Source organism: Cervus canadensis, chromosome 19 (assembly GCF_019320065.1).
Source record: "Cervus canadensis isolate Bull #8, Minnesota chromosome 19, ASM1932006v1, whole genome shotgun sequence".
Lineage (NCBI taxonomy): Eukaryota > Metazoa > Chordata > Mammalia > Artiodactyla > Cervidae > Cervus > Cervus canadensis.
This window is the reverse complement of record NC_057404.1, coordinates 34,251,501-34,274,079: the sequence shown is the minus strand read 5'-3', so window position 1 is coordinate 34,274,079 and position 22,579 is coordinate 34,251,501. Positions and strand designations below refer to the sequence as shown.

Genomic DNA, 22,579 nt, shown 5'->3' with positions numbered 1-22,579 from the left:
GGATGAAGTAAACAAGACAGGGTTCAATAGTAACATTTAGGGAAAGTATGTGATTTCAATTAACTAGTCCTTTCCCCCTTCATATAATGTTATTAAAAACTATTAAAAATATTAAATATAATTTAAAAAAATCAACCATCTGAATAGAGTATTAAATATTTACTTCTAAATTTAAAAAATATATATCTTAGGTTAAAGTTAACTCTGAATCAATATTCATCAATAAAAATAAAACCAAATATACTAAAATATGAAATGAAAGAGGTAAATATATTACTACAAGTTTATTTTAGTCTCAAAAAGAAAAGAATATTCATAGACTATTGCTAAGGAAGGAAATGGATCAACATATAGTTTACTTCCAGTACTGAGTCAATAACAGATATTTATAAAAGTTTACTTCTATTTTAAGAACTACCTGTTTTCATAAATTACTAAAGACACTCCAATAAAACACAGTTTAAAAAACGTAAAAGAATCTGTTTTTAAGAAATTCATAGATTCTCCTTACAAACAGATGTATTAAGAATATTTCTCTAAAGGCGTAAGCATCTTATTCTGTGCCAAACAATTTCAAAAAGTACCAAAAATTTTAATGAACTTGACTTTCAAAACCACTGTAAAACATTTCTAGGTTTCAGGGACTGATAGATATAAAAACCGTTATTTCCATTTAGTGCTCAGGCTAGAACTGGCCTCCTCTGAATGGGAATCAGGAGGGGAACGGTGCTCCTCTGAATGGGAATCAGGAGTTTACTTACTGAGCATACAAAACAAGTGTCATGCCAGGTATAGCCCAGAGCTTCCAGGAACATGTCGCCAGCTTCTATTGGAAATTCACATCCACGGCATATAGTACCAAAGAGGGCATAATAATCTGTATTGGAGCAGGGGTGGGGCAGACGTAATTGAAACATGACAAAGGTGTAGAATAAGAGCTTTCAGAAAACAGCAACAAAATGAGAATTAAATGAGACGATAAAGATACAGTTACCAGTAACAGAAAAATTTTCAGATGGCAGAACATCTGACTTGAGCATTATGTGTAGTTTATTTCAGTTTACCCTTGGAAAACGTTATATATACAACTTAACATTCTTTATTATGTTTTTCCATATGTTACTTCTCAGTTCTGTCCAACTTATTAAATGCCCAAATGTATATGAAGATCACTGTTCTCTGATAAGTGATCAATAGGCATGATTATTTCAATAAAATATAAGAGAACGTCCAATACCTATCAACAATAAGACTAATGAACATAAATCATGAAAAATGTGTAAAAAAACCTTCTTTCCCGCAACCCCGCTATTAGCAAGTTCCACAGCACATCTACTTGGTAAGGAAGAAAAAAAGTCACAGGAAACCTTCGTGAATAAATGCTGTGACTGAATTTCTAGCTGGATTGTATCACAACAATATTAGCCACTTTTTCTTCTGCTGTATTTTCCTTCCCATTTTATGACTTCATGCTAAAAATCCTTACCCAGGGAATACCTCTTACTTGACACAGAGTTATAAAGTATTAATGTCTTCCTTCTGACGAAAGTAGTTTTGACAAGATGTTTATCATGACTAAATTAGAATTTATTGGCAATTTTCTTTTATGCAGCTACTCTTCCTATGTGTTTTCACTCATGGTTCACTCTTTGACATTTCTAATCCCAACTGGCCTAGAGGAGAAAGTAGGCTGCCATTTGCAACTTGAGTCACCTTTCTCAACAATCCTCAATACTCCTTAGTGCCATCTGCTCAGCACACACCCACAGAGTCCTCCTGTGTGCTGGGTGCTGGTCTAGGCGCTGCTTAGAGGCACAATGGTGGGGAAGATAGATGTGGTTGTTCTCCATATGGGGCTTATATTCTCCCTGGGATTAGGATGTCGTCATTTACTATGTTTTAAAAATACATGATAGCAAACAACTTCAGATTGTGATAAGGGTCATAAAGGAAAGACAAGAGTGATGCAATCGAGAATAACTGGGGGAGGTGTTTAACACTATATTACAGAAGGGGTTAGGAAAGGCCTCCAAGAGGAGATAATACCTGTGCTGAGACTTGAAAATAAAAGAGGGGGAGGAACCATTTCAGAAAACCTGGGAAAGGAAATTCCAGTCCAAAGAGACAAATACAAAAGCCTTGAGGCAGGATGGATCTTAGCAGGTTCAGAAACAACAAAGGGGCCAGGTGTGGCTAAGAATCTATTGACATTCTCTAGAATCCAAACAATCAGGTGTAGGAAATGGGGTTGGCAAAGCTGGCCTCAGGCAGGAATACAGTTTTTCCTCTACTGAAAGCCATAAGGTATCAAGCACAATCTGATTCACATTTAAAAAAATATTACTATAGCTATCTGAGGCTTGAGGGAAAGAAGGGAAACCATTTTAGCTGGCAATTATAATGCCCAGGCAAAGGGTAAGAGTGACCTGGATTTAGTGGGGACAGTTGAGGTTAGAGAAATGTATCAATTCAATATCCACTGGGGATAGAACTGTTAGAATTTATTAATTAGATTGGGCAAAGAAGGGTCAAGTCATGGTCAACAGCCTCAAATTAGAAGGCTCACTGTTTCTTTAACTTGAGTATTGCGGAATATTCCCTTCGTCCAGAATCACCCTTTGAACTGCAAGGTAGAACAACAATAAAACCCCATGGGGGAATGTGGTGGTACTAATAATAAAGGGGAAATATTTTATTTTTTGAAAGATGTATGTGTTGTAGTAATATCTAAGTAAGAATAACATTAATAAATAAGTGCTATGAAAGCTTACTTACAGCCTTTGGAAAGGAAAAGGAAGTGTTTAGAGTTTAGGTAATAGCACAAATGTAGTAGATTGGCATTAATACTGAGAGCTTGTTTTCTTAAAAATAATCTCACCAAGGGAGCAAATCATGATTACCTTCCGATTCAGTAAAAATAACAAAGGATTCTAATTTGTTGTCAAGGCAGTTGCCTTCAAGAGCGTATCAATATTCTATTTAAAAGATGAACATTTCTCATGTTTATCATCACTCAAAATTCACTAGTGGAGTGTAAAATAAGGCTTTAAGCTATATAATTTCATATGATTTATATCTATAAGTTATAGGAGGTTCAAGAAAAATAGTTTTCTAAGTAACTGCCTATACATGCACTTTTCTTAATGAAATTGGTAGTATCTGATTTTGACAGTCATATAAAAATTTTATACATTTTTGCTACATAGTTACAGTAACATTAAGTGCTCCTAAAACCTTTAGTAAAACTATATTATTTTGCTTAGCATTTCCTTTCAAATTGATAGCAATATAGGGATTTTATCTTCATTTACAACTTAAGAAACTACTGGCTTAAAGATCTTACCAGTCTCACAGTAGGGCTCACCATCCTCCAAGTGAAAAACATTATTACGAATAGGCTTTCCACAGGCCACACACACAAAACAGGAGACATGCCAAGTTTGTTTTAAAGCATTGATGACTTCCTGTTATAGAAAGGTAATTGGATGTAAAGAAAGATGACACATACTTTACCGGCTGTACCAATACAGTCCTTTTAAATTGACCCAAAAGTAGACATACATGCTTTGTCTTTGCCTAAGCTTTTCCTCTAAGGAACTCTAGATATTTAAGGACAGACTCACAGATCATCTAAACTGCTGCACTATATAAAATATACATCTTTCACAACTACACATCAATAAACTTATTTAAAGAATGATTAGTGTTATTTAAAATATAAATGTGGTGAATAAAAGTCTTTCATGAGCATTTGCTACACTAACTGCTTTCCCTCAAAGGGTGTCAGGAAACACTAACTTGTAATGGTTTCACAATGTTATCTTGAAAATGTCATGAAGAAAGGGCAAAACATTGAAAAATTAAAACAAACCTATACATTGTCCCATGTTGGAAGCAACAACTTAATCAGTGTAATCCAATCATGTTTAACACATGTTTAGGATTTTGAAAATCAGCTATGACTATACTAAGCACATATTCAAATGAGGGTCTAAAATTTGAACCACAGGGCATGGATTCTAGTCAACAAACAGCCCTATGGTTATATATACCAGTATCAAAGACTTGGACCAGATTTTAATTAGTAAAAGAAAATTTGAGAATTTTGCTTTGTAAAGAATCATTTCTTTGAATTCAGAGAAAGAGATGGAGCTATTAGAAATCATTTTTGAAGAGCAGTTAGTAATACAGGCACTTACTCTTTCCATAATAATTATCACAAAAACGAGATGCTATAAGTATAGTATGGTTACAGTTCTGTAAATGAATTACTTATCAGGAGCAAACTGGAAGAAAACACATCCTACAGGTTAAGAGGATCTATCTGGGACTGGTAAATATATAGGTCATTTTAATTTTATTCTTTACATTTTTGTATTTTTTAATTGTTGTGGAGTGAAATATTTTCTAATAAAAAACTGTCAAAATAAAATGATACAGCTGTCATTAGCCATAGAAAATGCCCCAGTTCACTACCGAGGAACAATGGGAAAAAACAGCAGTTATCTAGACCCAAAGAGATCACTATGAGCATGTACAGCAAGATAAACATTCAACCAAATAATAACCAAGGCTTCTAGTATCTACTCAGCTTTCTGTCCTTGAGATAGGTTACCATCCCATCTTTAACAGGCTCAGTTCAGTTCAGTCGCTCAGTTGTGTCTGACTCTTTGCGACCCCATGGACTGCAGCACTCCAGGCTTTCCTGTCCATCACCAACTCCCAGAGCTTGCTCAAACTCATGTCTATCGAGTCGGTGATGCCATCCAACCATCTCATCCTCTGACGCCCCCTTCTCCCCCTGCCTTCAATCTTTCCGAGCATCAGAGTCTTCTCTAAGGAGTCAGTTCTTTGCATCAGGTGGCCAAAGTATTAGAGTTTCAGCTTCAGCATCAGTCCTTCCAATGAATATTCAGGACTGATTTCCTTTAGGATGGACTGGTTGGATCTCCCTGCAGTCCAAGGATCTCAACACTACAGTTCAAAAGCATCAATTCTTCAATGCTCAGTTTTCTTTATAGTCCATCTCTCACATTCATACATGACCACTGGAAAAACCATAGCTTTGACTAGACTGACCTTTATTGGCAAAGCAATGTCTACTGCTGTAGACATGTATAGGTTTGTATAGGGACAATGTATAGGTTTGTTTTAGTTTTTAAATGTTTTGCCCTTTCTTCATGACATTTTCAAGATAACATTGTGAAACCATTACAAGTTAGTGTTTCCTGACACCCTTTGACGGAAAGCAGTTAGTGTAGTAAATGCTTATGAAAGACTTACTTTTATTCACCACATTTATATGTTTAAATAACACTAATCATTCTTTAAATAAGTTTATTGATGTGTAGTTGTGAAAGATGTATATTTTATATAGTGCAGCAGTAGACATTTTAGTATGCTGTCTAGGTTTGTCATAGCTTTTCTTCCAAGGAGCAAGCGTCTTTTTTAATTTCATGGCTGCAGCTACCATCTGCAGTGATTTTGGAGCCCAAGAAAATAAAGTCTGTCACTGTTTCCATTGTTTCCCCATTTATTTTCCATGAAGTGATGGGATTGGATGCCATGATCTTAGTTTTTTGAATGTTGAGTTTTAAGCCACTTTAACGTAAGATTATCAAACAACTAAAACACAATTCAGAAAACTTGTCCCTTTAGTAAAGTTCTGGTGCATGTGTAAAGCAACGAGTTGAAGATTTCATTTTTTAGAACCTCATTTGGTGCTAAAACTCTTACTTGATTTTGTTTTATTAATCATTCTACAATCCATAGAACACATTTATATACTAAAACAGTATTAATGTAGTCTACTTTTTGTCATTTGAAAAGGTATAGCCTGAATTATCCTCCTGTTTTCCTCTCTACATATTGTACAAATTAAATACATAGAAATATTTCACATAGTATATTTATAATTTTAAAGTGTCTTGAAAATTTTAGACTCATTTAAAGATGTATTCTAAAATTTGTTGTTGTTGTCCCTTTGCTAAGTTGTGTCTGACTCTTTGCAACCCCATAAACTACAGCACACCAGGCTTCCCTGTCCTTCACTATCTCCTGGAGTTTGCTCAAACTCATGTCTGTTGAGTCAGTGATGCCATCCAACCATCTCATCCTCTGCTGTCCCCTTCTCCTCCTGCCCTCAACCTTTCCCAGCATCAGGGTCTTTTCCAATAAGTCGATTCTTCACATTAGGTGGCCAAAGAACTGGAGCTTCAGCTTCAGCATCAGTCCTTCCAATGAATATTCAGGGTTGATTTCCTTTAGGATTAACTGATTTGATCTCCTTGCTGGCCAAGGGACTCTCAAGAGTCTTCTCCAGCACCACAATTCAAAAGCATCAATTCTTTGGCGCTCAGAGTTCTTTGTGGTCCAACTCTCATGACTGTACATAATTGCCATAGCTTTGGCTATAGGGACCTTTGTCAGCAAAGTGTTTTTTCTGCTTTTTAATATGCTGCCTATGTCATAGCTTTTATTTCCAAGGAGCAGGCATCTTTCAATTTCATGCCCCAGTCACTGTCCACAGTGATTTTCAAACCCAAGAAAATAAAATCTATCACTGTTTCATACTCTTTTCTCTCAATGGGAATGAATTAGAGCTTCATTATTACACTGTTATATTGGGGATATTAGAACTCAGCAATGTAATTTTCAAATTTTGTATGAGTTGTATGTAGGTGTTTCATACTAGTCCAGTCACCTTGGCTAATTCTAAGGTAAAATTTCAACTCCTGGTCACCCATAGGAAATGCCTTACCCTTACTTCACAACTGCAAATTGGGTATTCCAGAATAGAAAATTCATTCATTCATCACTATTTATTATGTATCTTAATCCTAAATTACTACCTTTTTGTAAAAAAAAAAAAAAGGTGTGGTTTGATTATTTTTCTATCACATGTATACCCTCATAAACCTGAGGTTATATTTTTAAACATTATATGAATTCAAGAAAAATGTATCACTTATAAGCCTCATGTTTTATATATTTCATGAGATCTGTGTCCTGTGCTTGAACCCTGACAAATGGGGAAATGCTGCTCTTATAAAAGTGATGGAATTTAATTTAAAACAGTGAAGGTGTCAGTTCTGAGAACTCAGATGTGTGTGGTCCTGTGCGACCTCTTCATTCCTGAGCAAACAGGGTCCTGTTGAGGCAGCACACCCACAGTAAATTATTTTTTCCCCACAGTGGCTAGACTTTCACCAGACAAGCCAGTACTCAGTAAGACAAAACCAAAGACAACTTAACCCCATGAGTCCAATATACTTCCACAGAGGTCTATTTAGTTTTGCTTTACAAAAATAAATAGTGATGAAAGCAGAGAGGGGATCAAGCAAGAAGAAAATAAAAAGTAAAAATGATGGAAGGGTTTCATACCAAAAAATTGTTCTGCTTTAAAACTCACTCAGAGTGAAAAGGTTTCCAATACTCACTCCAAGGATCTTCCTTTGGCATCGACCACATTCTGGAGCAAAGAATTTCTCATAGCAGAGCTCACAATACAGGGCTCCCTGCTCCTCTACAAATCCAATGTAGGCCATCGTATTTCTGCAGTGAGCACAGTTAAACTCTTCTGGGTGCCAAGATTTCCCCAATGCCACTAGGAATGGTCCCCTGCCAAAAGAAAAGAGATCAAGTTAGCTCTGGAATAAAAGTTCCTAGTTAGCCTGAATAGGAACTCTTATTTGCAATGTCCAAACAATTAAATACTTGCTCAATTCTCCTTCTCAAGGACTTAACACATGGGTGCTGGCAATTTACACAGAACTCTCTGTGCACTGAAGTGAAAAGAACAGGCGAGAGGAATAAGCACTTACGGGATTCCTTCAAGAAAGGCCCTGGTTTTCTGTCTTCAAGGGATCTGGTAATTAGGTTTTTTGAGCTGCAATGACTGAGTGTGTCATGATAACAACTGATAATAAGAATATTAACTGTGACAGAAAAAGAAGTAACCAGGAAAACATATATCGGTTAGGCAGAAATGAGAGCTTGAGATTTCTATAAAATAAACAAAATTTTTAAAATCTCAATTTGGTAATGTCAGAGTCTTAAAAACAGTAACAATTATTACTGGAAAAAAAAAACCATTCTAGTCAATTTCTCTCCCCCATACATTGTTTCATATACTTATTTTACAACTTTAGTAAACATATCAAATCCTCACCCTCCAAAATGACTACAGAAATTATAAACTGGATATTAGAGGTGACTTAAAGCTACTTAGAAAGGTTTTATTTAATTCAAGCATGACTGATTTCTAATGCACATTTGTATCAAGGTAAGAAAATGTTTGTAAAGAGATTTCTTTTCCATTAAATACTATACAGCCATGAACTGATAAGATGGGTTTCGTTTGCCGGACAGGAATCCATTATGAAGCTTTATCTAGTCATGAAGCCTGTGGAGATTAACTATTCTAGGTTCTGCAACACACTTTTCAGTAGCTACATCACACTAATTTTTATTCATAGAGTGGCTTTACCTCCAAGGCACTTTTACACTTATCTAATTTGTCCATGCAACATTCCTGTGAGACAGACCAGGACAGTTATTATGAACTCAGTTTAACAGATGGAGAAGCTGAGATATAGAATGGTCAAAGATATGACATATATCATAAAATCATTGACTGAATGAAGGCCAGAGGCTGAACTTCCTGATTTCTATTACACTGCTTTAGTCAACCGATGTTCTGCCTCTGATTACATTACCATCAATTATCATGACTGAGTGACCACAGGGTAACTCATTCTTAGTAAACATTGGATATTCAACCTTTAGGCAGACAATTAATGGGAAAAGTCACAGCAATGAGCATCACAAAGTTAAAACATTTTTTAGCCTTTGACAATAACCTTTGTACTGAGTAACTACCTACTACTGGGAAATTCTTTGCAAATACATTGTTTTCTCAGAACCAGCACCTAATTCTCTAAGAATCAAGCAAGTTGAAAGGCTTTCAATGAATGATTAAAATGTGTTCTGTGGGGTGTAAGAAAGTAATTTTTACCCTGTGTGTGTGCTCAGTCGCTCAATTGTGTCCAACTCTTTGTGACCTCATGGATTATAGCCCACCAGGCCACTGTCATGGGATTCTTCAGGCAAGAATATTGGGAGTGGATTGTCATTCCCTTCTCCAAGGGATCTTCCTGACTCAGAGATCGAACGTGGGTCTCCTGCATTGCAGGTGGATTCTTTACCATCCAAGCCACCAGGGAAGCCCCATTTTTTACCCTACTTTTTGTTAGTGAAGTGAAGTCGCTCAGTTGTGTCTGATTCTTTGCGACCCCATGGGCTGCAGCTTACCAGGCTCCTCAGTCCATGGAATTTTCCAGGCAAGAGTCCTGGAGTGGGTTGCCATTTCCTTCTCCAGGGGATCTTCCCAACCCAGGGACTGAACCCGGGTCTCCTTAATTGCAGGCAGACACTTTACCGTCTGAGCCTTGGTTCTTATTGTTATTATGATGCCATTTTGCATAAGCAGCTTTCAACATTTGAGAAAAGTAGTTTACTATTGTTATTATTTTTAAACTTTAGGGTACCACTTTTGTTACCACTAGTAAGGAATGCCTTTTGTTAATTAATTCTCACCAGAACATAAAAGAGCTATAGATCACTTATTATGTAACAGAATATGGCACTTTTGGCAGGTTGTCCCTCTATTTTCAACTGGTTTATAAACAGTCCTACTTAACACTTCATTCATTTTCTCAATATATATCTGGCAAGTAGTTTACCTTCAAAGATAAGCCAAGGAGTCACAAGCTCAAAGGCTGACAAAGTTTTAGGAGTGCGCTGCACTTTTCACCAGGTGGATATCTTATTATGTTTGTCTGAAAAATCTGCCATGCTAAATTGACTATGACCATAACACAGAAGCAGAGGATGGCGGAACTTCAAGGTTTTATGCTACCATCTGTCTGGACATTAAAGCAGATTCAAACCTATTTACTAGGTAGTATCTATCAGGGCACATCTTCAGCTCATCCAGAAGGGTGGATGGCCCCTTGAGGCCAGTATCCTTATTGTATCTTTATTTGATTCCTCAGTTCGCAAAACAAGTCAGTTCAACCTCGATTTCCACATTCTGTTGAAGCGTAAGTATTAGTATGCACTTGGAAGAAAGCTTTCCTCTTGAAACATGCCTATCAGTGCTACCAAATATTTAACAAACTTCACCTGAGGGGGTTAAAAAAAGACATTTGAGAACAGCTGATTGAGGAACATACAACCTATTTTCTAGACTTTCTAAGATATGTATTGAGATCAACTCAGACCAGCACACAACTCCATTCTGTGAATCTGAGCAGACTGGGCCTGGCCCACTGCATAGGATGCTCTGTAACGACGGGTGCTGTGTGTGACACCTTCAGTCCGCGCTGACACTTGGGAGAGGAGACAGACCCACAAAGCCCGCTCGCACTCCTCCTGGAAGCAGCTGTGGAAAGTGCTGGCTGTAAGATCATACAGGGCCATTTTTACATGGACTCCTTGGAGAAATTCCTTTCAAGTTTCTGTAACAAGAACAGTTTTGCTTCTTCTGAGCAAGAGATTTATTTTTTATCTCACTAAACATTAATTTGCAAAATTTTCCTTTTTTTTTTTTGTCAACTGCCACACTAACGATAAAGAACCCACCTGCCAATGCAGGAGACGTTAAGAGACACGGGTTCGATCCCTGGGTCGAGAAGATCCCCTGGAGGAGGGCAGAGCAACTCCTTCCAGTATTCATGCCTGGAGAATCCCATGGATAGAGCAGCCTGGTGGTCTACAGTCCAGAGGGTCACAAAGAGTCAGACAGGACTGAAGTGACTCAGCACAGAAGGCTCATAGCCAAAGTCTAACCACAGGCAAGGATGTATGTACGTCATTACTGTCCAGGCTCAATGACAAACTTCTTTCCACTCTTCATTTTTTAATAGCCTCATCCATGATTTCCAATCTTCTTTTGCTTTCTTTTGTATGTTTTAGAAGGTTTTCTTACATTTCAGCTATTCTTAAAGAGTCTTTTTGAAAGCCTTCTGGGATAGAGTCCACTATAAATAAACAGTCCATCAGAAGGGTCATCTTAAGGTATTTACTTAAGTTTCTTTATCAAATCTGAATAGTGAATGATATTAACGACACCAGAGAAACTCCCTCTGCACCTTTAAAAAGTGAGCTGACAGTGACCCTGCTCCTGCCACACCTCCATTCTAATACGGACAGGCTCCTACAGATTCTCCTCGGCTAAGCCGAAACAGCATCTTCCCTGTCAGTGCCCTTGAAGTTATGTATAAACAATAACATTTCTTACATATAACAAAGTCCACTCTTCTCTGTGTCAGCAGAGACTAATTTAACAAACTCATTAACACAGGATTACCACTGAATACGTTCTTCTTGTCCTAGGTAGGATTGGGTTTCCGTCTGGGAACTGGAATGAAAGGCTTAGATAACTGCACAGTGGAATGAAGGATTCGGTTCCCTCTCAGAGTCCTCTGCAACCGTGAGCCTCACTGAATGCCTGCTGACTGACATGGGAAGGCAGGGGGCTGAGCTGGAGCACTGATTGGCTGAGAGAGAAGTGCTGTGGTATGTTCGTCTTCTTGGTGTGATATTTAAGCCAAAAAAAGGAAGCAAAGGTAGTAAGAATTCAGAGAAAAAGAACAGCTTAGTCAGAAAGGTGAAAGGAACTGTAAATTTCAACAGGTACAAGCTAGTAGGGATCCAGGTTGAAAAATAAATGCTTCTTTTTTTGTTTACCACAACAGGTACCATCTCATATAGATATAAAATTAAAGAAATAGAAAACAAAATTCTTTCTTGTGAGGAGAACTCTTAGGATTTACTCTCTTAACAACTCTCAGTTGTGTCCAACTCTTTGCGACCCTATGAACTGTAGCCTACCAGGCTCCTCTGTCCATGGGATTCTCCAGGCAAGAATACTGCAGTGGGTTGCCATTTCCTTCTCTAGGGGATCTTCCTGACCCAGGGATTGAACCCACATCTCCTGCACTGGTAGATGATTATTACATAGCCACTAGGGAAGCCCACCTTAGTATTAGCTAACACTTTGTAAGCTTTCAACGTATATTTGTTGTATAAAAGTACTGCTTTATAAGTAGACTACTGAACTTTATTGCTGGCAATTTCTTTCCAATAAAAGTAACTGGCTGTTGAAGCTAGATAATCCCCATCTCTCCTCTTTGCACCAACAGGTTCTGGATGTATCTCTGTAAGACTTACCACGATGATACAGCTGTTGCTTTGCTTGTCTAGTAAACTGTATTCATTTGCTAGAACTGCCTTAAAAAAGCACCACAGATGGAGTGGCTTAAACAACAGGAATTATTTTCTCAATTTGGGAAGTTAGAAATCTAAACAAGATGTTGGCAGGGTTAATTTCTTCTAAGGCTTCTCTCTTCGGCTTCTAGATGGCCATCTTCACCTGGTCTTCCTTCTATGTGTGTCTGTGTCCTAACCTCTTCTTATTAAGAACATCGGTGATACTGGATTAGGATCCATTCTAATGACCCCATTTTACCTCTTAAAGACCCTATCTTCAAATACAGTCTGAAATACTGGGTTTTAGGGGTTCAACATATGAATTTGGGAAGGGACCGGACTCAAATCAGTTTAGAAGAGCAACCTCCTTAAAGCAAGGGAGTATGTCTTTGATTTCTGTATCACCGGTATCTATAGGAAGTGGCACATAAAATACTCAATGAGCGCTGCTTATAGAATGACTATATATCCACATTAGATGAGAAACTGGCAAAGTAAACCCTTCACTCTCTGGGTCATTTCTATGAGCCTAAGAATGTATGTACATGGTACAAAGTCACTTGGAGGGGAAGTAAGAACTCATAACTGTTCAGTCTGTTATTTACTCACTTCTTTCTCACTTACCCACTCTAACACTATGAAGAAGAGTACACTTCCACATTCTCAAGATATGGCAGGTCTGCTTAAGTCGTTTCTTTTCCCCTGATTTATACAGTAGTATATATGGTTACATGTATATGTAGCCACAATATTTATATATATTACAATACGTGAACCGTGAACTTCCAGATGTTCAAGCTGGTTTTAAAAAAGGCAGAGGAACCAGAGATCAAATTGCCAACATCCACTGGATCATCGAAAAAGCAAGAGAGTTCCAGAAAAACATCTATTTCTGCTTTATTGACTATGCCAAAGCCTTTGACTGTGTGGATCACAATAAACTGTGGAAAATTCTGAAAGAGATGCGAATATCAGACCACCTGACCTGCCTCTTGAGAAACCTGTATGCAGGTCAGGAAGCAGCAGTTAGAACTGGACATGGAACAACAGACTGGTTCCAAATATGAAAAGGAGTACGTCAAGGCTATATATTGTCAACCTGCTTATTTAACTTATATGCAGAGTACATCATGAGAAACGCTGGGCTGGATGAAGCACAAGCTGGAATCAAGACTGCCGGGAGAAATATCAATAACCTCAGATATGCAGAGGACACCACCCTTATGGCAGAAAGCAAAGAAGAACTAAAGAGCCTCTTGATGAAAGTGAAAGAGGAGAGTGAAAAAGTTGGCTTAAAGCTCAACATTCAGAAAACTAAGATCATGGCATCCAGTCCCACCACTTCATGGCAAATAGATGGGGAAACAGTGGAAACAGTGGCTGAATATTTTTTTGGGCTCCAAAATCACTGCAGATGGTGATTGCAGCCATGAAATTAAAAGACGTTTACTCCTTGGAAGGAAAGTTATGACCAACCTAGATAGCATATTAATAATTACTTTGTCAACAAAGGTCCGTCTAGTCAAGGCTATGGTTTTTCCAGTAGTCACGAATGGATGTGGAAGTTGGACTATAAAGAAAGCTGAGTGCCGAAGAAGTGATGGTTTTGAACTGTGGTGTTGGAGAAGACTCTTGAGAGTCTCTTGGACTGCAAGGAGATCCAACCAGTCCATCCTAAAGGAGATCAGTCCTGGGTGTTCATTGGAAGGACTCATGTTGAAGCTGAAACTCCAGTACTTTGGCCACCTGATGCGAGGAGCTGACTCTTTTGAAAAGACCCTGATGCTAGCAAAGACTGAGGGCGGGAGGAGAAGGGGACGACAGAGGATGAGATGGCTGGATGGCATAAGCGACTCAATGGACATGAGTTTGGGTAAACTCCGGGAGTTCATGATGGACAGGGAGGCCGGGAGTGCTGCAGTTTATGGGGTCACAGAGAGTGAGACACGACTGAGCGACTGAACTGAAATGGAAACACATTAATATATCTTGGTATGTATTTCTCTACATAAAGTAAAAGAACTTCATTTAGAGTTCTATAGTTTTTAATTATCATAATATAATACTATAACATTTTCCTAAGTAGTGCAAGTTAAAAGCATGAATATAAAGTTACACAGATCTGGGTTCACATGCAGGTTTTACCATCTACTATCTATGTAACTTCAGCAAATATGTAAGTTTTCTGTGCCTTGGTTTTCTCATATGTAAAACTGAGGCAATCATAATAACTGCCTTACAAGGTTATGAGAATTTAATAATGATTCAGGTAAAATTATAACACAGTATTTGGCATATGCTAAGAATATATTAAGGGCTTCCTGGATGGCTCAGTAGTAAAGAATCCATCTACCAATGCAGGAGATGTGGGTTTAATCCCTGGGTTGAGAAGATTCCCTGGAGTAGGAAATGGCAACCTGCTCCAGTATTCTTGCCTGGGAAATTCCACGGACAGAGGAGCCTGGCAGGCTACAGTCCAAAGGGTCGCATACAACTGAACAATTAAGCATGCACACAAGACTACATAAAACAATTATTATCCAAAGACAGGATAATAACAGCACCATAACACTACATCATATAAATGCTGAACATCTTGTTCTTCCCATTTTCCCCCATAATAGGTCTGAAATCTTGGTCTACGCCTTGCTCATAAGATCTATGTCTTTGCTGTTTCCGTAAATTGAGGGACTAACATATTAATTCAAGAAGTCTTTTATTTTCAAGTAAAATCTTAACCAGAAGGGACAATAAATAAAACCTATTAATAATGGAGTTCTCAGAGATAGAAATGGATGCTAAGACAGGCAAAAACTCTGCTGGCTTCTCTCCAGGGTAACTGAGATGGCCCTTCTTATGAGAAAAGTTTAAAAACAAGTAAGTAAGAAACAAATCAATACTGTTAAAATTTTCTCTGTCACTGGAATAAACAATGAGTTGTCTCAATGTGATTTTCTGGTGCTGGACTGCAGGCAAAGATGGGACAATAGCATCATGGCTCCTTTTTTTTTTTTAAAGTATTCCATATCAAGGGAGAAATTCAAGCACCATGAACCCCTTATTTCTTTTATCAAAATGCTGAGCAGCTAAATGTGAATGGTTCATTTAACTCCATATAATACAAGTGGATTTTTAATGTCACTAGATATAACAGTCCAAAAATAAACTAGTATTTTCATAAGCCTATTCTACCAGAGAAATTAAACATGGCTTTGGCTGTACTAGTATCCTGATTTTCTGTTCCCCTATTATATCAGCACTCCAAATAGTCAATCTGTTCACCAGCATGAATCAAAAAATGGTACTTCTATCACAAATGGATTGGAAATGTTCTAGAGCAAACTTAACCAGAACTTCTGTAGAATTTCCCAAAATGTAACATTCTATCCATCTGTAAAAGGCAACTAGCTAATCAGAGTTTTGCCTCAGTTCAATTCAGTTCAGTCACTCAGTTGTGTCTGACTCTTTGCGACTCCATGAACCGCAGCACGCCAGGCCTCCCTGTCCATCACCAACTCCTGGAGTCCACCCAAACCCATGTCCATTGAGTCGGTGATGCCATCCAACCTTCTCATCCTCTGTCATCCCCTTCTCCTCCTGCCCTCAATCTTTCCCAGCAACAGGGTCTTTTCAAATGAGTCAGTTCGTCACATCAGGTGGCCAATGTACTGGAGTTTCAGCTTCAACATCAGTCCTTCCAATGAACACCCAGGACTGATCTCCTTTAAGATGAACTGGTTGGATCTCCTTGCAGTCCAAGGAACTCTGAAGAGTCTTCTCCAACACCACAGTTCAAAAGCATCAATTCTTCAGTGTTCAACTTTATTTATAGTCCAACTCTCACATCCATACATGACCACTGGAAAAACCATAGCCTTGACTAGACAGACCTCTGTTGACAAAATAATGTCTCTGCTTTTTAGTATGCTGTCTAGGTTGGTCATAACTTTCTTTCCAAGGAGTAGGCATCTTTTAATTTCATGGCTGCAATCACCATCTGCAGTGATTTTGAAGCCCAAAAAAATAAAGTCAGCCAATGTTTCTACTGCTTCTCCATCTATTTGCCATGAAATAATACAATTTAGGAAAAACATTCATAATCTTTCCCAGATTCAAATAAACCAAAAATTTTAACATTAGATGAAAATGATCTATGGAGTTTTAAGCTAAAAATATGTTCAATAAGAGATAATCAGTTCAGTACTAACATCAGAGATACAAGTTTCTGAAACTGTCCAAAAATTTTTCTAAGAAAACAATATTAGATTGCCTTTAATTAAAAATGTTTTTGAAAATTTGAACATTTAGAAAATAAATATTAAAAAATATAAATTATAAAAACATAATATAAATGACACTGTGGAAAACAAATAAAACAAATTTAAATTACAAATAATCTTAAACTGCCAGGTTACAATATTCTATACTGAAAGTGTCAAACCTGCAACTGCAGCCTGTTTCTAAAACAGGTGTCCAAGAGAATGTCACTTGATCTGATGCCTCCTAGCTTTGGTAAGTGATACTGACACTGCAGTCATGAACTGGAAAACCTGCTTTGCCTAGGTCTCTGAACTGACCACACTCTATTCAAGCAGCTTCAGCATTTGAACACCAAGCAAATATGCTATGTTAATTACTGTAATAGGATCTTGACATAAGCTAATCCCTGTTCCTATTAACTTCTCTAGTAAATGAAGCTCTAATGCTTAACTGATAACAAGCGCTGGGATAATCCAGAGCAATATAAAATTTAACAGATGAGGGGGCAATAAGTGGTGGCCATTCATGTTTTTAACATAGTATTTATTTTACTTGGCAGAAGACAGTGCATGAAAACCACATTCTGGTGTAGCATTAAAAACTGAAACCAAGGCAGTTGTGGGGGGGAAGGTAGTTTTTATTTTGATCTTCATATTTTCCCTATACTGATTTTTTCAGACGTGCTGGCAGTGGTGATCATAGGATATCACAGAATTTGATGATCAGCCCACAAGAGTCAGAAACTGACGTGGTCTCACATTCTGTTAACCCATCCCGTGATTGCTCGCTGACAACAGCACACTAGCAGCGCTGACTCCTGTCTCCGTAACCCATCTCCATAAAAGGTGTGTTTGTCTAAATCATATTATCCTCTGATACCAGTCTAGGAAACCAAAGCATCATAGCTTATAGGAACAATGTTATAAGTCAAAGCTTATTTTTATTAACATTAACTCTAAAAACATAACCCTACATAGAGTCAGTAATTTGAAACATTGTTTTATTTATTGAGAAAAAGCAGTAGCACACTAGATTCTATATTAGTTTAAATATTTCTGTAAGACCCATTGATAGTAGTACTTTAAAAAAAAAAAAGTGACTCTAACCACAAAGATACTATGACCAAAGGATGAGTGGGTCTAGAGTCATGTATGATCTGTTCAGGTTAAACATTCACCAAATGCCTTTCGTATGTCAGATATTATGCTAGACTTCAAAAGCCACTACAGATTTCCTCCGTCTCACCACAACCATTATTACTCCTGCCACGGCTGCAGGTTAATTCTCATACAACAGGTACTTACTGTGGAAAATACAAACTAAGTGGAAAATAACAGCTTATCAAATAGCATGTTATGATTCCATTTCTAGAAAACAATATCTGTCCTTGTGTGTTTGTGTGTAAGTGTGTTTTAAACTGTGAACTAATTGTGGGTATCTTGGGAGGTATAATTATATATGAATTTTTATTTTTGCTTTCTGTTTTCCTATAGTTTGGAAATGTCACAATGAATGCGGACTACCTTTAAGAGGCAAAAGCTACTTTAAAAAAAAAACCCACATACTCTGTGTTGTGTTCTTGACACATTTATTATTTAATAGTGGGTTAAGGGGAAGGGTATTTATATTTGGTTCTTAAATAAGATATTGAGACTCCCAGAGCTCCATTTTAAGTAGTAACTAGAAACATTACCCTAAGCAATAATTATGTAAGACAAGAGGGGAACATGCAAGTAAGTCTTAACCTTATTCAACTTTAGAGACACTGTTGTTTCAACTATTACAAAACAGGGTAAATTAAATATGAGGAGGGAGCTTGAGCAGTCATGTCAAGTAATCATCTGTTAGGGCCAGCAAGCAACTCACACAAGCAGCAAGGTCCTCTGGTGGGATCCCTGTATTAACATTCACACCTAAACCTCGTAACATTTGAAAAGTCACTTGTTCAGAAATGCTGAGGTTTAATAAGTGCTAGTGTAGTACACTCACTTAAGAGCTTAGCCTTTCCTGCTTTTAGGAATTTAAGAAACAATAAAATACATTGGGATAAAAAATATTTTAAAGAAGCATGTTATGACCTAATCCAAAAAGCAAAGCATTTATGAATAGATCCGAAGGTAATTATATCTTTCAAGGCTTAGTTTGAAAATGCAATCTTTTCTCCAGGGCTCAAAGTTCTTTATTTTACATCATTAGTTACTTTTCATCTAAATGAGAGTCCTCACTTTTCTAGTTTGTGAAATAATGAAGTTCTTTGGGGTCCCTTTGAGTCTTAATATTTCATTATTCTCTGAAATGCCACATTAATCATTATTTTTCTTAGTTTGCATAGGAACTAATAACTGACTCAATTGGTATTTTTAGTTTTATTTTCACAGAGCCCAGAATTACTTTTCATTAAAACAGGTTCTAACAAATATCTATTAATATATTCATGCATATCTACTTCCATAATAACTATTACATAGAAAGAAATATTCTCATTGATAAAATTTCTAATCTTCCAAAGTATTAAAAAAAATCAACATTGGTACTAAGCCTTCTCAAGAAAAATTTAAAATCAAATGACCAACCTGATAACCTGGTTGCAGTGGGCGCACATTGGAGTTCGTTTCCCTGCGGGAATATGCTCGGCCCTTTGCACCAAAGTGTCCTCATCACTGGGCTGAGGCTGCCCTCTGGCTGAGTTGGCTGGTGCCACGACTCCTGTGGATGGTCCACTGCTTACGACTCTTCCAGCGGAAGGTGCTAGGAGTTAAACAAGGGAATCAGAATGAGAATAAACCAAATATAAGCTTTTCCTAATAATCAAATGATAACATTGCATACATGTGTGCTCAGTCCTATCGGACACAGTGACCCCATAGACTGCAGCCTGCCAGGCGCCCCTGACCATGGAACTTTTCAAGCAAGAATACTGGAGTGAGTTGCCATTTCCTCCTCCAGGGGATCGTCCCAACCCAGGGATCAAATCCACATCTCTTCAGTCTCCTGCATTGGCAGGAGGATTCTTTACCACTAGCGCCGCCTGGGAAGCCCCCCGGCTCAAAAAAACACTTTACTTTAAAAAATAATCTATCCACTCAATTCTTCACTCAGTCACTCACACTTTATGGAGAGATTATGGATCAAATGCTGGACTGAGACTACAGAGTTAAATAGAAAAATTCAAAGACTGTAATCCAGTGAAAGAGTTATGACAGATGACGGGAGAGAATGTTTTCCAGAGGAGATATGGTTAATATCGAATACAGATGGTAAAATATTTCTAGTCATCCAGAGTCTCTGATAACCATTAATTATATTTAACTCAAAATGTATCAGAGGTACATTACAGATGCCAATGTGTTGAGGACAGAAACAAAAATGAACCCCCTATATTCTCTCCTGTCCTGTATTGCCTAAGAATACTGTGAAATTGGTCACCGGTCATATAAGGGAGATACAAAAGAATCATCCTAGGGCTTTCCTCTCCCTCACCTGTGGCTATAATGGGTTCTGCTGATTCTTCATTCCTGGTTCCTGATTTTGCCCCCTGATGCCTATTCCTGCAATACTGTCCTGGTTTATGTCCTCAAGGCCTCCCACCTGAACTAATACCCAATGTCTTATTCTCCGCTGCCCCTGCGGACTGAAATCTTACTTGATGAGAACTCTGCATAAATCATTCCAAGGCTCTTCCTCTTCTTACAGCAGTGAGTGCAGTCTAAGCTTCTAAGCGCCACATATAGGTCCCTGCAGTGGTCTCCATCTTCCCCACAGCCTCACTTGTCACCATCCTCTGCCTTTCTCTTTACTACAGTGAATACCAGACTGCCTCACTGTCCCTGTGAGGCACCTGTCCATTCACAGCCTGTCCTCAGTCTCATTTCTCTACTTTCCCCTATTCACCTAGTAACCACTACTTGGTACAATGCCGCCCAGGAGTCAACTGCTCTAAAGTCCTCCCCCAACCACCTCTCCCCACTGCCCCTCCACATAATCCAGATTAATGTCTCTTTTCCATGTTCCCATAATTTTCTGTGAATGACTTTACAGAAGATGCTCCCTGAGGGCAGGAACTAGGTTTTATTCCTCGCCCCAGCAACTAACACAGTGTCTAGAATGAACGAATGAGTGAGTAAACTGGAATCAATACATGAATGAACAACTGCAACAACTGTAAAGGATTAAACCCAACAGAAGGCCTATTCTTCACCCACAGGCAATTAAAATGTAGTGGAAGAGAAAACGCTTATAAATTCTAATTGTTTAAAAGAAACAATTTTTAAGAAAAGCATATAAATAATACAAATTAACAGGATGTGTGTATGTATGTGTGTACAGTTATATATGCATGTGTGTACATCGACAGGATTCATATTAAAGGTGTGGTTAGAACTGGATAAACTTAATTAGGATAATTGAAAAACTAATTCTTCCTCACGAAAATAAAGCCTACTTGCAATTTCAGATCCAGAAAGTCAGCATTTATAAACACCTAGCACATCCCCTCCAGCGCTCTGCCTGGTACCTGAGCTGTGAAACGGCATTTTATAGGCTGGGAGCTCAACTAGTGTCCATGTTTCAAGAGATTCAACTGAACTAGGAACATGTTTTAGGCTCACACTTTCTCTTACAGAATGGGAAAGAAAATTACTCTAACACCCATACTGTGTATGTTCTTCCTTGTTTCCTAACTTACACTTTCTCTTACAGAAATGGGAAAGAAAATTACTGCGATATCCATACTGTAATCCATACTGTAGAAAGAATATCCTTTCTTCCTGTTCTCTCACTAACGTATACAACACAACTCTCCTTCAGGTTCTATATGCAGGCCCGACTGCTCTCAGAGAAATGCAGATAAGCATTTTCAATGCCAAATCGTGTTCTCGTCGTTGGCTTCAAGATAGGCAACATGGGTTTCATCTGCTAGGACACATTACCAGCTCATCCTCAGAAATCTGAGGTGTCTGAATTCTCCCACTTACTCAGGAATGGTCCTCTGGCTCCTCTGTCCCTGTCAGTTCCCAGACCCTAACAGCTGGTCCACTGGAAATGTGTTCAAGGTCTGTTCATTAATCCAAACCCATGCTTTGGCATTTGAGTCCTGGGCTTCCCTGGTGGCCCAGACGGTAAAGAATCCACCTACAATGCGGGAGACCTGGATTCAGTTCCTGGGTTGGGAAGATCCCCTGGAGAAGTGCATGGCAACCCACTCCAGTATTCCTACCTGGAGAATCCCAGGGACTGAGGAGCCTGGTGGGCTACAGTCCATGGGGTCACAAAGAGTCGGACACGACTGAGTGACTAACACTTGAATCCCTCAAGTCTGGACAATTGTAAGTCTCCTAACCAGTCTGTCTGCTGCCATCTCTTTTTCAACCTAATCTGCTAGATTATTTTTCCAAATACACTACTCTGCTCATATTTTCTTGCTTACAAAGCTTTCATAATTCCTCCCTGCAAGCTACATGCACCACTGACAGTCTAGTCCCTCCACGAGTTCATGCCAGTCTTCTTTACAATCTTGTCTTCTCTGCTCAGCCAAATACCCACCTTTATCAACAAACTCAATTATCTTTATTTAACATTTAACTTGTGCCATCCTTACCTGAAGGCACTATTCTCAAATCCTTACAATAGCCCTATGATGGAGGCATGATCAGTACCATGTTTTTACTCTAGCTGAGGCAAAGAGAGGTTAAGTAACAAGCCTAACATCAAATAGCAAATAAAGGGCAACCCTAAAGCAGGCAGTCTGGTTCCACAATCTGTGCTCTTAAACACTATGCAATTGTCTACTCATTGTCCCTTCCCTGAATGTGCCGTGCTGGGCCCTGCTTCTATGACCCCTGGCCAATGACCCCTTTCTCCACAGCTATTCATGGTTTTCCCATTCTGCAAGGCTCATAGCAATTCTGTTTTCTTCCCCGGTATCCCCTGACCATCCGAGCCAGAATGTTCTCTTGTCCCTCATAACATATTTAACACCCCCATCTATGTAATATATTTGCTATTTATCAATATCCTATAATATCTTTTCCTTCCTATGTCAATGATA

The 22,579-nt window shown here is 38.3% G+C and overlaps 1 protein-coding gene across 6 annotated transcripts in view; it reads right to left on the bottom strand.

Moving 5' to 3' along the window:
- PDLIM5 (PDZ and LIM domain 5) overlaps positions 1 to 22,579 on the bottom strand; it is a 223,736-nt gene that overhangs the window by 4,573 nt on the left and 196,584 nt on the right. For all 6 annotated transcript variants that reach the window (XM_043438392.1, XM_043438394.1, XM_043438400.1 and 3 more), the window contains 4 exons: positions 19,107 to 19,281; positions 7,440 to 7,620; positions 3,344 to 3,464; positions 762 to 877 (listed from right to left, as the gene is read on the bottom strand). In XM_043438392.1, the coding sequence (XP_043294327.1) occupies positions 762 to 877; positions 3,344 to 3,464; positions 7,440 to 7,620; positions 19,107 to 19,281 (593 nt within the window). The remainder of the gene's footprint in view (positions 1 to 761; positions 878 to 3,343; positions 3,465 to 7,439; positions 7,621 to 19,106; positions 19,282 to 22,579) is intronic.